Genomic DNA, 17,527 nt, shown 5'->3' on the forward strand with positions numbered 1-17,527 from the left:
AGAGATGATCTGAACCAAACGAATGATTCAAGGCTCAGTGGATTAAAAAGACGGTCCTTGTATTAAACCAAACACAGAGCTGTGATGGCCTCCTAACCAGGCTTTGCAGTGCTTCGGTCTAGAACCATTTACAAGGACTTAACATCTTTTCCTAAGCAAATGTAACTGTATGGGAAGACCTGTTTTACGTACAGACACAGCAGGAGAGGTAGCAGGACAATGACACCCGGGCCATGGGGCAGGACAATGAACTCCTCTCGTCCTGCACACTCAACGAGGGTTTATCGGCATCCCAACTAATGAAAAGCAACTCTATACCTCACCGGACTCTCCCGTGGCTTAACAGGCACTGCTCTTTCTCCCAGGTACCTTGCGATTCCCTCTACTATTATTTCTTTTTTTTTTTTTTTTTTTATAAATTTATTTATTTATTATTTGTTTTTGGCTGTGTTGGGTCTTCGTTTCTGTGCAAGGGCTTTCTCTAGTTGTGGCAAGTGGGGGCCACTCTTCATCGCGGGGCGCGGGCCTTTCACTATCGTGGCCTCTCTTGTTGCGGAGCACAGGCTCCAGACGCGCAGGCTCAGTAGTTGTGGCTCACGGGCCCAGTTGCTCCGCGGCATGTGGGATCTTCCCAGACCAGGGCTCGAACCCGTGTCCCCTGCATTGGCAGGCAGATTCTCAACCACTGCGCCACCAGGGAAGCCCTCTACTATTATTTCTAAACACAGTTCCAAATGGCTCTAGGATCCAGGCACAGGGAGCCTTCCACGAGCCAGCCCCAGCTCTTTCGTGCTGCCTATTCTTGTCTGAAGCAAAATAGGTATATCCGTTGAATATTAAACAATTACTTTCTTCAAATCTGTCTCATTTCCCATCACATGGAACGGCAGTGTGATCGCGAAACGTACATGTGAATAAGTAATGAAAGATAAAGAGTGGATTTAAATAAAATATCTCTCATTATCATGCTTAAGTCTCTCTGCTGCTAAAATGACAGCCATCTGGAGCTCTGCAGCAAGGTGGGCTGTAGGAAAACACACAGAGCCAGGGGAGAAGGCTGTGATGTTATCAAGGAAGAGTGTGATTGTGTTGATTTGTCTGTTAGTTTTATTCTGACTTTTACAGGAATCATGACTGGTTGACCCATGTTGATACGTGGAGTCCTAGAAATGCCATGTATTTCTTTGGAAGTTGGTCCCAGGAACTTGTGCCCTCCTGAGGTAGAGGATGCACGGACAGTAAGCTTTGCCAGGGAGCCCCCTAGTGTCCAGAGAGCCACAAGGATGCTATTCCTTAATTCCCCTCCCTGTCTACGAAACACTATTATTACTTTAATTACAGATTTAGTACAGCCTTTCATCAAGGTTAGAAGAATCCATACAAAGCACGACGGCTAGAGAGTAGAAGATGCGCTTTCTGCTTTTTGCTTCTTATTGTGACATCACAATAGGATGTGATGTGATTTCTTTTCAATGCTTTTTCAATTTAGTGCTACTGTCATTGGAAACTGGGCTCTGGAGTCAGACACTGCGTTCCAGGCACAGTTCCCTGCCTTGCAGGCTGCCCTTGGGCAACGCAGTCATTCTCTGTGTCCAGTACCTATTTCCTAAGGTAGCTGTAACAGTAAAGGCAAAGGACTTCGAAAGTGCCTGAAGCTTGTAACACATGTTAAAACGCTGGTCATTATTGTAATTGTGGTTGTTTGAATAAATCAGAGAATTGTTACATTTGTGCTTGAAGTGACTTCGGAGAAGTCCAACCTCCTCGTATTACAGGTGAGAAATCTCCAGTTCGAAGGAGCAAAGTGACAGTCACCCAGCTGTTCCACAGCAGAGCAGACACGAGAATTCAATTCTTCTGGCTGGACAAGCTCCAAGTCTTCCACTCTTATGCTCTGAGTGCGTGGGGCATGGACAGCTGGGGCAGGACCGCAGGCCGCGAGGGATGCGGCGAGGGATGTATGAGTGCCGAGCCTCATAATCAGAGGTCTGGGCACCGGAGTAATGGTCGTCCCTGTCCGTTTTTGTTTTTTTTTTTTTAACATCTTTATTGGAGTATAATTGCTTTACAGTGGTGTGTTAGTTTCTGCTTTATAACAAAGTGAATCAGTTATACATATACATATGTCCCCATATCCCCTCCCTCTTGCCTCTCCCTCCCACCCTCCTTATCCCACCCCTCTAGGTGGTCACAAAGCACCGAGCTGATCTCCCTGTGCTATGCGGCTGCTTCCCACTAGCTATCTATTTTACGTTTGGTAGTGTATATATGTCCATGCCACTCTCTCACCCTGTCCGTTTTTTATTAGGATAGTGTCAGGGCAATGACACCTATAACCCAAGACTGAGAACAGGACGCTGTGAACCACAGGCGACCTAGAAGGACTTCCCTCACACACTTTCAGGAAGCCTAAGATGACCACACACAAACGAGTAACATCTCAGACGTGTAAATAAATGTGCTTGCAGACTACACTCCCAACCCTCCACATCTTCTGAGATGAACTGATTCCAGTGGCCACGTTGTCTACGGAGCTGACTTCTCCCACGGAAAGGTTCTGTTCATTGTGCTTTCAAAGAAGATACTGTACCACAAAAGGACAAATGTGGTAGGATCCCGGTTATAGGGCGGGGTCCCTAAACTAGGCCAATTCGTAGAGACAGGAAGTAGAACAGAGGCTAGGGCAGGGGAATGGGGCTTTATTGTTTTGTGGATCTGGCCTATATCGCCAAGGAAATATATGCCAATCTGCAGATTAATTAGTTCTTACGCTTTTAAATCTCAACCTAATGTTTATTTTATTGGGCTAAAGAGTATTTTATCGTGGATTAAGACTCGTTATGCAACCAAGACTTAATGAGGCAACACGTTACGTGAACCTCTTGAATCAACCTCTGGGATTTCTTAACCTCCTTTGATTTCCTGACAGCACCGAATACTGACCTATCAACAAACAGGTGTAAACACAATTACTGGCCAATGTATTTGGTGGTCTTGGGCACACGTGAAGAGTGGCCATGAATGAATGGTACCAGAAAACTCCCTTCCAAAGCAGACACAGACATGTGGACTTCAAATATGAAATATCAGCACATGGCAATTTACCAGACTCACCAAGTCACCGTGCTTGTTTGTCTGAAAACAGCTCCAGCACAGAACTGGGAAGGTGGGTTCTCACCATAGCTCAACCGCTCACGAGCTGTAGGACCCTGGCCAGGGGCACGACTGCTCGGGGCCTCAGCTTGCGCCTTTATACAGCAAACTCACTAGGGGATCTCTAAAGGCTGTCAATCATCATTCTGTGATCTGAGCCGAAAACTGGTCATGGAGTAAGGTACTATCCCCAGCTGCAGAACTGAAAAGCTTCCAAGAAACATTCAATTGTACTAAGGTTACAATATTATCCGCCAAATTTTTAAAATTCTCTCTTCCCTTTCTGGAATAATCTGCCAATGCAGAATGAAAAACTGAACATGTCTGAACAAAAAGACACTTGGAAGAACAAGGTACAAGAATTTTGTGTAAGACATTCTTCTTACGACCCATTCTTTTTAAACACACATGCATGCAGGGCAGGCCTGAAAAAAATGATGTCATATCCCTTCCCCAGATTTTCTGATGACAATCCCAATAGGCAGAAAATAGAGAAATTCTGATGAGTCATATAAATGCAAGACCAAGCCTTCCTTGAAATCCAGACAAGATACATGCGAGCATGACATGGGGCAGGGGATGAAAACTTCTAAACTTTCTTCCTGCTTTCATCTGAAAATTTACCCTCAGAAATGAGAGTAATGAAAACTTAGGAATATCACTGTATAAGTAGGATGAGCCTCGCATGTTTTATACTGTTAATCTTGCACGGCTAAAACTATGTTTAAGCTCAGATGCTTATATATTGCTAGCTGGCTGTACTCTGCAAAAGGATGTATGAAAAAGATCTTCATTAAAAAGTATCTATGGTGTCAGCCATTACAGTCATTTCATCTGAAGAGGCACTAAAACAGAATTCCCCTGTGCGAGACCTGCAAGGGGCATTCTTCTCTTTAGGGGCAGAGATTTCCCCAAGTAAGGGAAGAACTCAATGCCCTCTTTATTCTGAGTTTCCTCTCGTGGACTTCTGATCTAGCTGGTTCTATCCCTCCCCATCATGCCCCGGGGAACTGGGAATAAACTAGACATTGGCAGAGCTTCCTTTTCTTCTTACAGAGAGTAGAGACAAGGGACTCATTGCCCTACTTTCTTAAAAGTTCAGGACAAAGAAACAAATGACCTAGTCTAAAGATTCTGGTGTTGGAAAGAAGTTGTGATCTGTCTCTTGACAGTTTTATGACTTTAATCTACACAAAGGATCTGAAAGAAACCACACTGTCTTATTAAAAGTAATCGTTCAAATTTATCTGAATTTGACACGAAACTATACTCTCATTAAAAGAACGTTTTATAAACGATGTCAATCATAACTGGATTCTTATTAATCCAATATTTTTCTGGCAATGAAGGCTGCAGGCCCCGAGGGGGCATCGTTATGAACTTTGTATGTGCTGCCCTTGGGGCTGATCCAGAAGCTGATGAAGGCATGTTTGTTGTTTATTACCCCTTAGCAAAATGGGGTGACCATTGATCATATGAAAACCCTAGCAAGCCTTTTGGAGTCAGGCAAAACTGGTTCAAATACCAGCTCTGTCACTTATTTGCTATGTGAATATGGGCAGGCTTTACCGATACAGCAAACTGAAAACATTAGCGTTTACCTTCAAGGTGACAAACTAAGTAAAATCTATCCAGTCCTCCCAGCTGTGCCAGGCACACAGGAAGCCTCCAGCAAAGGGCAGTTGCTACCATCATCCTTCTGCACTGCAAGTCGTTTCGAGATGACCACACTCATAATGTGAAAATATTGCTAAACCAAATGTTTTTCCAAATGCAACAAAGATGGCCAAAAGTTTCCCGGATCACTTGAAATGGCTTAGAGATATTTATTAAATCCTCTGTAAGGAAAGAGGAACAAAGAAGTTCTTCTGGTTCCGCTTCTATAACATTAAACAAGGGTTGCCTAAATACTGCTCTTAAGTAATGAAATATTACAAAGCAATCATACCCCAAACACTTTATTTGAAGATAAAAATGACACCCAGAGATCAGAGAGAAAAAATTCTCCAAGCCTTTTTATAAGCAGGATACTGAAGGATATCCTCAAATTACTCAACATGAATGATCGACTAAAACAGGGGTTCCCAACCCCTGGGCCACGGACCAGTACCGGTCCGCGGCCTGTTAGGAACCGGCAGGCCACACAGCAGGAGGTGAGCGGCGGGTGAGCGATCGCAGCTTCATCTGTATCTACAGCCGCTCCCCATCGCTTGCATTACTGCCTGAGCTCCGCCTCCTGTCAGCATTATGGTGAGTTGTATAATTATTCCATTATATATTACAATGGAATAATAATAGAAATAAAGTGCACAATAAATGTAATGTGCTTGAATCATCCCGAAACAAGTCTCCTGCCCCACCCCGGTCCGTGCAAAAACTGTCTTCCACGAAACCGGTCCCTGGTGCCAGAAAGGTTGGGGACCGCTGTACTAAAACAATAGAAAACTAACCAGTCATTTCTTTTTTGTTTTTTAACATGATCAAAGTAGGTGCATTTTATTGTTAACCAGTTGTTTCTTGAATCCACCTCTTTAGAGTTCACATGTGACACCATTCAGGGAATCCTCCCAAAGGGACCCAGCTGCCATGAGTGACAAGAGAATTCCACCCCTGCGCTGCCCAATAACAGTCGCCAGGGCTATTCCCAGCCCGTGAGATTCGTCAGGAGCTCCACCATTCACACAAAGGGTTACTTTGTAAACCAGAAATGAAATCATTAAAGCTTTTCATAATCTTTAAAGTAATACAGCTGCTGGCAGTTGTGGTGTTTGCAGCCAGCTCATACCCCCGGCAGAGGGCTGATGGGTAAATTTTCAAGAATTTTCAGAGATACCCGTTAAACCATTGGTAGCTGGAAATTAGCCATTTACACCACGGAAATGGGCAGACCTTGCAACTCAATGCTTTTTTTTTTTTTTTTTTTCTGGAGAGCTTGTTATTCAGCATTTATCAGCACACCACTGGTTCTAGTCAATATTGTAAATAGCTGTGAAGTTTCCAAAGCCTACAGATGAGTGAACAAAAAGTTCAGGGAAAAGGAACCTATTGTGAGATGATATATCTCAATTTGATTCTTAAAGAACATGGTATTCAGAGAGAATGAACATAGTGTAGCACATAAGTGTGATCAATCAAAAGATAATAGAACAGTATTCGTCTTATTAATAATGCAAGTAACACGAGAGTGTCCTAGGAGATGAAAATGGAGAGATAGCACGAGTTACTGAAATCTTTTGTATACCCTGTGACCTGAACTTGATTTTGAGTGACATCATCAAGATGCATAGTCATTAAAGAGCTACCAAGGGTGGAGGGGGGGATAAATTAGGAGTCTGGCATTAACAGATACTCACTACTATATATAATATAAAATAGATAACCAACAAGGACGTACTGTATAGCACGGGGAACTCTACTCAATATCTTGCAATAATCTATAACGGAAAAGAATCTGAAAAGAATAGATATATGTATAATTGGATCACTTTGCTGTACACCTGAAGTTAACATAACATTGTAAAGCAATAAAAAATTTTTTAAAAAAAGATCCACCAAAATGTAAAAACAAGTTAAAAGATAGGCAAAAGTTACACAAGATACAGAGGCTATTGTAGTGAAATCAAGAAAAAGAATACAAAGAAGTAAATAACACTTAGGTTGTGAGCAAAAGTCAATAGGTATGTCCTTTCTGAGAAAGACACTTCCAAAGCAACAACAACCAAAAAAAACTTGTGGAAACAAAGACAGGAAAGATTCTCAAAAGGACCCAAAAATGGAAGGAACACACCACCTGAAGGAAATCTCATCCTGTATCGTGCGATCTCTGCTGGACACATAACCGGTCTCCCCCCGAAGGATCTCCATTCATACGGGGCTTCACCAGGGAGCCCGGAGAAAAGCCCTGTTCCTGCTGCTGCATCTCAGGGCTCACATGTGCCCACATGGGCAGGAACAAAGGGAAACAGAGGTGAAGACTTTCCTTGGATACAGAAAACAGGAAAAAGATGGTTCTTACTAATCTCGTTCAAAGGCCAAAATGCTGTTTAAAAACTGCTGATGAGCCCAGAACCATTTTCAGATGCTTGGTCCGAGGATGCCATCTGAAATTCTGCCAGACTCCTCCGAATGCTGTGGACGCCCTGGCTCCCCGCCTGGTACACGGGAGCCCCCCGTCTGTGGCACAAGGTGGGAAACCGGCTACAACTGCAAAGATCTGCCCAGAGTCAAGGAATGGACTTGAATTCCTTGGGAGCAATGAGAGGTAGAGAAATGAGTCTCATTCAAGCCAAATTTCAGTTTTTATAGGTCTTTATAAGTTTACTAAGGCACATAAAGATAGCAAAAATGAGGAATGAGAGGAATATAGAATGCCTGGTAGTGGTAGGTCTGAAGTAGACTGTCTTCAGTGGGCAAACTCCTCGTGACTTGGACCAAGGGCGGGAAGAAAGTCGGCCCTTGTTTTCTTCAATTTTTTTCCTGAGAATGTAGACTTTTCACATCCGCTTGACTCTGAAGAGATTCCAAAGATGCCCCTACCTCTCTCTCTCTCCCTCTCACGTACACACACACACACACACACACACACACACCCCACAGAGACATTACTGATATATTATTATGTTGAATGTGTCTTTAGCTTAGAGTACTCAAGTTTTCATAACCTAGAAAAATCAATCAGAGCCCAGATTCCTTAAATCTTAGTAGCTTTATAGATTAATTTATCATAATAAGCCTTAAACTATTTAAAATTAAGTTAGCTTGTAAATAGGAAATAGTCTGAAAATAAGAGACACCATTACCCATCTTAACGTAAGCACTTACATTTTGAGGTTCTTTAAGGATCTTTCCTATCATCGTTTTTGATAATTTCTTAAAGACACCACTACATTTTGCCCTTGATTTCCAGATGTCTGTGGTTTAGATGTAAGACCTCCACCCAAAGGCGGGTTGAAGCGCTAGATTTAGCCTCGGTCCTCCCCAAGCCCTTTACAGGCCGTGAAAGCGGGCAGTCGCTTTGCCGTGTGACCTCGCACGTGCTATGTACTGTTGAGGCAGCAGATGGGCAGAGGGATGGAGGACCCCCCCCCCCATAAGGAGCTCGGCCGGGCCCCCTCTGGATCCTCAGTCTTTGACTAACTCAGAACGGGCGGGAGAGCCCCGGTTTCCTGACTTTCCGGTGCTCAGGGCACCCCATCTTCTGGTGGAGCACCTTGTTTCCTTAAGAAGAAAAGAACTCAGTCAAAATGCAAAAGGAGAGAAACGTGAGAGCTGCATAGAAATGTGCGCTCAAAAGGAGCCAAAGAGATTTTGATGCAACAAAAAATTTTGAAGTCGGCATAAAATGGAGACAAACAGAAAAGAAATACAGCAGGGTAGACAGACTTGGATAACGGATGAAGAAAGGGGCGAAAATGTGTCAGGTAGACATAGGGCACTTTGCAAAAATCTTGGGAGGAGAAAAGCTGTAGAGGAAACAGAAGCTTGTTTTTAAGCTGGATTCTCAGAAGTACGCTGGTTTCCAAAATGTCCCAGGGAACGAGACTCAGCTCCCATAGAGGAGACAGCGAGCTCAGGCCCCATTCCCCGGGGCTACTGGATGCTGAGTCAGGACTCAAGGGTTATAATAAGGAGGTGCTTCCAAACAGGTGGCATCTTTTGCATTTTGAAGGCTTTTCCTGGAAACCACTGACCGATCAATACCGTTTATCAAGGTCACAGGCAACTCATCAATGACTTACATCCAGGGCCCATTCTCTGACATTTCCACTTTCCCAGACACCCAGCATGAGGACATCTGAGCAGCCAAGCAGAGATATCAAAATACCAACGAGGCCAGAAGCACAAGACCGAGGGGACTCTATGGCGCCCTGGAGAAAGAGAACACGAGGGGGAAACTTGAACCTCATGACACCTTTTTGAAAGTCAACAGAAAAGGGAAACTACAGGAATCAACTCCAAATTATAACCTGCAGTTGAACAACAACAAAAGTCATCTAGAATGGTGAGTGGGGGGTACAGTAACAGAGACAGGCAGGAAGGCAGGGAGCAGACAGGACTGCCCCAGCCAGAGGCCAGCACAGCACGAGGCTTCCATACAAAAAAAGGGCTCTGCCCTCTTTCAAAGAGTCCACAGGAAGTCAGCCAGTATTACCCACCTAAAGTCTGGTGATCAGTTATAAGTTAATTATAAACTGAGTGGACATAGAGTCACCTGGAGATCGGACATAAATGCCACCCACCCCCGCCCCTGCCATTCTGAGTGCAGCCAGAGAGGAAAACCTGCTACAAAGGGGCACCGACCTACTGCTTCTGAAAACACGGCCGTAAAGTCAGCTAGGCTCTATTTCATGGGCAACTGAATCACTGATTGAGTCAGTAAAATCGGTTTTACTTTTTTGTTGAAACAACTGAATTAGCATAGATAGTTGCTTGTTTTGACGTCCTGCGGGCTCAACCTAAGACCGCCCTGAGCACCGCAGGCCCGGGGATGAACTCCCCCTGGGATGGGACCTGGGCGGACAGCTGAGCAAGAATCTCCTCCCTCTTCTCAACGTGGGACGCGTGTGACTTCAGGGCCGGGTGGCAGCAGGTGCAGGGCAGGCCGTGTCTCTTCAGACAGGTTTAGAAGGTGCCCGGAAAATACAGCCACAGAAAGCAAGTGACATTGGATGTGGGAAGCGACCTCCCCTCCCCGCAGCCCTGTGTCAGCGATGATCGAGTGGCACACGCAGTTCTGACTCTGGGAAACCACAGCTGCACTGGGGCCAGAAGAAAGTAAACCGACTGCAGCTAACTTCAAGATTCTAGCCAACAGTGCTGGGTTACTGTTTGCCTGTGTTGGTTTTAAATTCACAGCCTCACAAAAAAAAATACTGCAAGGCCCATGCAGAGTATCTAGTACAAGCCCTTACTTTTGCCGCCAGGAACCCGAAGCCCTGGGTGCCTATGGCCCATGGCCAGTGCCATCAGCCGATGAGAGACCAGGATTCCCAGGCCGGTGGCTTTCCCACACACCAGGGGAACTGACACCTCGCGTTCCCCTTTCCCGCAAGTGGGTTCAGTGACAGTAACCCACGTTAAGTTGAATATAAAATTTTTTAATCGGTTAAATAGATCAAAGCTTTCCCGTGCTCCATCAGCTATGCTATCCATGCTCGACTGGCTCCCTGCGCCCCGGCTACACGAGGACCCACAGCCTGCGTGGGGCGCGGGCTTCAACCAGAAGTCATGCTTCTGAGCACAGCACAATTCACCCGAGCAGAAGCCGGGGAGGAAAGCAAGGCACGGGCCTGCAGTAGCTAAAAGAGCATATAAGCAAATTCATTTGTGAAACAATTAATTGTCTGAACAACTTTGATTTTGAAAGAGCTTTTGCATTATCAACCGCATTTTTTTTTAATATCTTCATTGGAGTATAATTGCTTTACAATGGTGTGTTAGTTTCTGCTTTATAACAAAGTGAATCAGTTATACATATACATATGTTCCCATATCTCTTCCCTCTTGCATCTCCCTCCCTCCCACCCTCCCTATCCCACCCCTCTAGGTGGTCACAAAGCACCGCGCTGATCTCCCTGTGCTATGCGGCTGCTTCCCACTAGCTATCTCTATTTTACGTTTGGTAGTGTATATAAGTCCATGCCACTCTCTCACTTTGTCACATCTTACCCTTCCCCCTCCCCATATCCTCAAGTCCATTTTCTAGTAGGTCTGTGTCTTTATTCCCGTCTTGCCACTAGGTTCTTCGTGACCTTTTTGTTTTTTTCCCTTAGATTCCATATATATGTGTTAGCATACTGTATTTGTTTTTCTTTTTCTGACTTACTTCACTCTGTATGACAGACTCTAACTCCATCCACCTCACTACAAATAACTCAATTTCGTTCCTTTTTATGGCTGAGTAATATTCCATTGTATATATGTGCCACATTTTCTTTATCCATTCATCTGTCGATGGATACTTAGGTTGCTTCCATGACCTGGCTATTGTACATAGTGCTGCAATGAACATTGTGGTACATGTCTCTTTTTGAATGATGGTTTTCTCAGGGTATATGCCCAGTAGTGGGATTGCTGGGTCATATGGTAGTTCTATTTTTAGTTTTGTAAGGAACCTCCATACTGTTCTCCATAGTGGCTGTATCAATTTACATTCCCACCAACAGTGCAAGAGTGTTCCCTTTTCTCCACACCCTCTCCAGCATTTATTGTTTCTAGATTTTTTGATGATGTCCATTCTGACCGGTGTGAGATGATATCTCATTGTAGTTTTGCTTTGCATTTCTCTGGTAACCCCGAGAAGCAGAGAGAAGCACAGTGTAGGGGAAGGGGATGTTTACAGTCCTAGAATCCCAGACTTGTCACCGTCTTCCTCTTCATCACCCTGGGTTTCTGCCCTTTACCATCCCACAGGTCACAGGATACAGTAAATTTCAATACACTGTGACACATAAATATACAATCCAGCTAAGAGCTCATAAAGGTCACCATCCAAATCAGGCGGCCCATCTTCCACCCAATAACTCTAGCAGCTAATGAACTGTTCAGCTCCCACAGCTTGACAGACATTAGGAGGAATTTATGTTCTCCGAAGCCATCAGGACGAGCACCAAGCCAAAAACAAAGCTGTGAGTACAGGGCCCTGAATCACAAGGAGAGCTACAGCCTAAGTTTCCCAGCCCTCACATTCTCAGGGCAATTTTAGGATCTGAATTTAAACAGTAGGGTGGCTGTTTGATTTGCATATTTCATCCAACGGACCTCGTGATGACAAGCTCTTTTAGACTATGCGTGTGAATATGTCCCGTGAAGACAGAGGTGTCCGGGCTTTTCAGGCTTTGAATCAAGTTCCAAACTGGAGGCTCACTGTTGTGGATTGTGAAATGGGTCAACTGAAGAAAAAGAAGGAGGAGGGGCCCTTCCCTTTGGAAATCAGCATCCATAAAGTAATCTCACAGTTCGCAAAACAAATCATACTTAGGAAACAGAGAGCAGGCCAGAGTTTTGGTTTAAGGATAGAAGTAATGTCCCAATTTTATTCCTCTCCCCAGTCCCTGCCCTGTAGTATGTGTGATTGGAGTTGTACATTAGAGATACCAGAAGAGTGACTGCCTTATGAAGAGAAGGCAAGAAAAAAGTGGAATTTCAAGTTTTGGAGGGAAGACTGTTTGGATGAAAATCAAGTTTAATTGCTTGTATCATATGGGGAATTTTCATCACTGTGGGTGAGGTGACTAGACCATTTATAGAAAGGTATTATTTAAACATAAGACATTCTTATCTGATTCTTTATAGTATAAAATTGATGCAGAAGCCTAGAATAAGGTGTAAATTTTCGGAAGTGTCATTTGCAAATTTAATAATTTGTGGAGGAAACTGCATTGACATTGAAAACCACAAGTGCCTCCATTTTAAAAACCTACCCAATAAGCCTCTTTCCTTACCTAGAAAGTTTCCTTAGATTCTTATATCACCCCCCACCAAGTATCTGGTAATATACTAGGCAGCACATGGAATTATAGGAACAGCTTTGCAGTCTCGGATGCAAAGCTGAACATTTTCAGTACATAACAAATACAAGACATATTTACAAAAGGATGAAAAGCTAAGGGGCAGGAAGGGCACATGAGAATTCCTAATTGCAGCCAGGTATTTGATTAGAGGTTTTATACAGATTCCTCTCTATGTTACATAAGAGAATTAAACGTAGTAGCATATGTAATATGCATATGTAATTTACATATTACATGTACGCTATATACAGGAGTAGTATATGTAATATAGATATTAGTAGGTGTATCTGCTAGGAGTTGTACACACATTTTACAACTTAGGCATTTTACTAAAAGTTTTACACATTCTGTACCGTCGCATCTATTATATTTTATATTATCATATACGTTACCTCAGTTATCCCTCACGATGGCTGTAACACAATCAAACAACCAGTGAGAGGTTAATCAGAATGAAAACCCAAGCAACAAAGCCCATGCAAAAGGTGGTCTCATTTTGTGTGTTCATTTGTTAGTTTGTGGGTTGGTTTCAGCCCCAGGGTAATGACCTCCCACGACGTCCGGTGCCTTTGGGCCAGGCCCTGCCGCCCTAGGCCTGCTGTTTATCTGCAATGGTGCTACATTCATCCCAATCCTTTGAGGGCAGCAGGTCTATTTAGCTGTCAATTTAGCTGTAAAGGAGGTTAAAGGAGACCCATCAGGGCCACTAGGCTCCTCAAGCTTCAAGGTCAACCACAAAGTCAGAGATGCAGGCAAGGAAGCCGCAGAGCCAGCCCCGGGCTGTATCTTGGCCCTGGATGCAGCCTGGAGCCCATCTGCAGCCCACGTTCCACCCACCAGCTCGGTGACCATCCCTCACCATTCAGCCACCTTTGAGAAAATAGGCCGTACCTGTTCCCTCTCCGCCCCGTCAGTTCCGAAGTATTTCAAGACTAGGGTTTGATTATTTTGTCTCTGACAAACGTTTCTCTCTCCAGTCCTTTTTCCAAGGACAGCAGCATTTGATTAAAGAAGTCTACACACCTCCAGAAAGAATACTAAAGGCAAGTATCAGCAACGTCGTCTAGCACAGCTTCCGTGCATACATAAACGGCATCACTCCTAAAAGCAGAAAAGAGTGGAATTCATTTGGTTCTGCTTAAAAGTCAAATCCAGAGGGCATTCTCCAGCAAACTGCCATCTAATCTTAGAGAGTTGCTATAAAGTCAAATACTGAGCCCAAATCCAAAACTATCTGGCATAATCCCTTGTCCTTTAAAATGGGATTGGCACTGCAGAGAAACTGAAACTTAGTTACAATTCTATTTGAAACTGAAACTTGGTTACAATTCTATTTCCCCTTCATGCTAGGGGGAAAAAAAGGCTCCGACTTCTTTCTATTCAGTATCATTGAGAGTCAGACAAGTGCCTTCTCCCAGATAATCTTCTCTGCTGACTCATCCCGCATGGGGACGGAATTGGTAGCCGTCCTCGCTGTGATCAAGCTGACGGGCTAACGCAGCCCGTTATGCCAATGCCGGATTAGGCAGAGAGGAAGCCAAAACTGAAAAACAAATATGACTATTAAACCCGGAAGCTGAGGACGTAGAAGCAGCAGCCCCTCTTGCCAAACTGACCCCTGATTTAAACAAGATCAGGAGCATAGCGTTTCCCCAATGTCAGTATTTGAATGCTTACAAAATACTAGAAAAACGAGGTCGTGATACTGACTGTCTTTTTTTGGTTAAAGCTGATGTGTATAAGGAAGACGCACAGAACAGCCACATGTGTGTTTCTATCCTTGGAACCCTTGCTGTATTCATCCCTGTGCGTAGTTCTCCTACTTTCCTTTACTTCTGCAAAGAAGAGGGACACCAATCCATAGCTTTCTAGAACCTTCCAAATCCAAAACCTGAGATAAATAAAGCTCAGAGATAAAGATTCAGAATAATTGAAGAAATCATCAGTTCCAAATGCAACCTTCAGATATTGTCACATGAGACAGCCCTAGTCCACTGCAGAAGAAAGGTAAAAAAAATTTTGAATTTTTAGGTCAGTCCTGTTTTGGAGGTTCCACCCACTCACTAGCTGTCTGATCTTGAGCCAGTCACTGAATCTTTCTAAGCCTCAGTTTTCACTACTGTAAAATAGGATTAGCAATCATCCTCCTCACCGTCCTGCTACTACGGCACCCACAGAGTGTTCCGGGCAGGCACACACCTTAGAGGAGAGATCTCCTGCTAGGCACCCGTTTCCATAAAGGAGAACATGTTGGCCTGGTGATGCCTTCACCTCTTCCTCCAAAGCTGCCCTTATTCAGTCTTCTCCCAGGTTGACACTTTGCTCCTTCCTCTTCCAATACAACGTCCCGATTTTATATTCTAAGCCTTTTGTAAAATAGGGGCTCAGGAGACTAGGGGACTCCGCTTTCCTCAAACGATGGTCTGAAGGTGCACGTGTTCCCCCTCCTGCCCCCAGCCTGCTTTCCCACTCCACCTGCCTTTATTGCTCTGTTCTTCCATCATCTCCCTCGTCCCCATGTCCTTTAAATCCTATAAGATGGGCATAACCGTGCTGGGGGAGACCCTCCTCTGCTTTCAGGTTTGCAGTTCCACTGGAGGCATGAAATGATCACGTTTCCACCCACTTTGAACTTGATGAAGGTCTCCTTAGCCTGGTCTGGCCTGGAAGGGGCTCTATTCAGTTACCTGCTGTTCAGGGCCATCTCTGTTTTACACCAGGTCTCACAGCCGACTTTTCTTCCCAGCTCCGCCTCCTGTGAGAGGAGGCCCAGTCTCCCAGGGGTGTCATCTCTGTGCTCCCAGTTTCTCAAAAGCACAGAGTGGAGGAAAAGAAGTGAATTATCCACGCAGAAGACTTTCGGGTCTAAAGGTAGATACCAGTGGGTTCTTAGGCACTGAGAGTTGTCACAGACAAATACAGCTCAAAAATATACTCAGAGGTTCTTGTAATCCAAAATACCATCGGCGTGTAAGGACACTTACAGTAATGACTGCTAAGTGCATGTGTTGAAATGTATGGAAGGTGCAGAAGAAGCAAGTCTCACCCTACGGAATGCAGGGTCCCTTGGAAAGTCGGGGGCCTTACCAGACGCAGACCTCACCCGACACGTGCTCCTGGGCACACTGTTGCCCTTGCTCTGACCTTCACATACTCCTGATGCCGGTCTCCCTGTAAGGGTGTCTGAGATGACTAGGTGACAGTGACAGCCTAGGGAAATCTAAAATGAAAACAATGAGCTATTTGTGGTTCCCACTGCTACCGATGACTGGCTGAAACAGAGCAAAAAGCCAGAGCCTCAAATCTTCCCAAAAGGAAAAGATATCAGGACAATTCAAGATAAAAAATAAACCAAACATGCTCCCTTTTAATAGAAGTTTCCCTACTTTACCATATTTCAAACAATTCTGATATATTACTCTTGTGCAACTTCATAAAAGACAGAGAAAACTTTTTTTCCTTTTTTTAGTGCATTTCTTAATAGAGTGACGATGTACTTTGCATTCATCTAGTACCAATATCTCTAGCGTTGGTTTTTTTTCAACCTGTCAGTATCCACACAGTTCTTTCAGAATAGACCCCATCAGGGTCAAAGGAGAGGTCCTATTTTGTGCTCTGCACAACTCTGGAAGATTTTCATCATCCCAGAGACATATGAGGGACATTTCTGGTTTGCTGGAATTTTAAACAACTCAAGCCTGAGCCTGCTGGAGACATCATTTCACAGACAGGCGAGTCTTTCAAAAGACACCAGATCTGCTTGATGGCCAACTCTGCCGTCATCCCTCCCTCCCTAAGGGCTGTCTGTCTTAGGATCATACCTTATGCCTCCGTCTGTCCCCTGATTTTAGCCATCGATGATGCCAGCGGGGACAGAACAGACACACCTGATGGTGATGTTCCTGGATCCTGCCCCCCACCCCTGCCTCCCTCTGTGCCCCGCCTGGAGCACAGGGCATGCGCCAACCCGGTCCTAGCTGACTCCTGCTATTAGCAAGCTGCCCAAGCCCTCTCCATGCTGGGCCTGGCCCTCCCGCGGGCATTTCCTCTTCCACTGAAAACACCGTTAAGTCAAAATTAATCAAGACAGAGAAACCTCAAGCATCCCCAGGTTTGGTGACCTTTTTTATACCATAGTGAGCGCTGGGAGAGGTCTTTTAGGGCTACAGCCGGTCCCGTGCTTCCCAAATCCTGTTCAGCTCAAACCACACCAAAAAAATAATGATTGAGAACTGGAGGGAATAAAGTGGGAAGCAAGACACAGTCCCTGCTCTTCATAGTCTCCAACCTACGGAAGAAAACTGTGCATGTGCCCACGAGAGCACGAAATTAGTACCCGAGGACAAGATCAAAGGGCTATGGTGGTTAAAAGATAAAGATCAGGGCTTCCCTGGTGGCGCAGTGGTTGAGAATCTGCCTGCCAACGCAGGGGACACGGGTTCGAGCCCTGGTCTGGGAAGATCCCACATGCCGCGGAGCAGCTGGGCCCGTGAGCCACAATTACTGAGTCTGCGCGTCTGGAGCCTGTGCTCCGCAACAGGAGAGCCTGCGATAGTGAGAGGCCCGCGCACCGCGATGAAGAGTGGCCCCCGCTTGCCACAACTAGAGAAAGCCCTCGCACAGAAACGAAGACCCAACACAGCCATAAATAAATAAATTAATTAATTAATTAAATTAAAAAAAAAAAAAAGCCAATGTGTTTTTTAAAAAAAAAAAAAAGATAAAGATCATACTGGAGATCAAAAAACCATCTGGACTCCTTTGCAAGCTCATAGTTACCTACAATCTTTGTCTCTAACTTAAAGGTACATACCTGCATAGAACCCAAATGATTATCTGACAAGCAAAGTGATATGAGATAC

At 44.6% G+C, this 17,527-nt stretch overlaps 1 protein-coding gene across 18 annotated transcripts in view; it reads right to left on the reverse strand.

Moving 5' to 3' along the window:
- The window catches only part of DISC1 (DISC1 scaffold protein), a 598,559-nt gene that overhangs the window by 394,348 nt on the left and 186,684 nt on the right, over positions 1 to 17,527 (reverse strand). The window contains exon 11 of one of the 18 annotated variants that reach the window (XM_082422967.1): positions 10,868 to 14,208. The exons of the other annotated variants lie outside the window; for them this stretch is intronic. Coding sequence (XP_082279093.1) covers positions 14,171 to 14,208 — 38 coding nt within the window. The 3' untranslated portion in view covers positions 10,868 to 14,170. Of the gene's footprint in view, positions 1 to 10,867; positions 14,209 to 17,527 lie in introns of those variants that run through there. 18 annotated transcript variants of the gene reach the window in all.

This window comes from Balaenoptera physalus (assembly GCF_965194825.1).
Source record: "Balaenoptera physalus genome assembly, chromosome: 14".
NCBI lineage: Eukaryota > Metazoa > Chordata > Mammalia > Artiodactyla > Balaenopteridae > Balaenoptera > Balaenoptera physalus.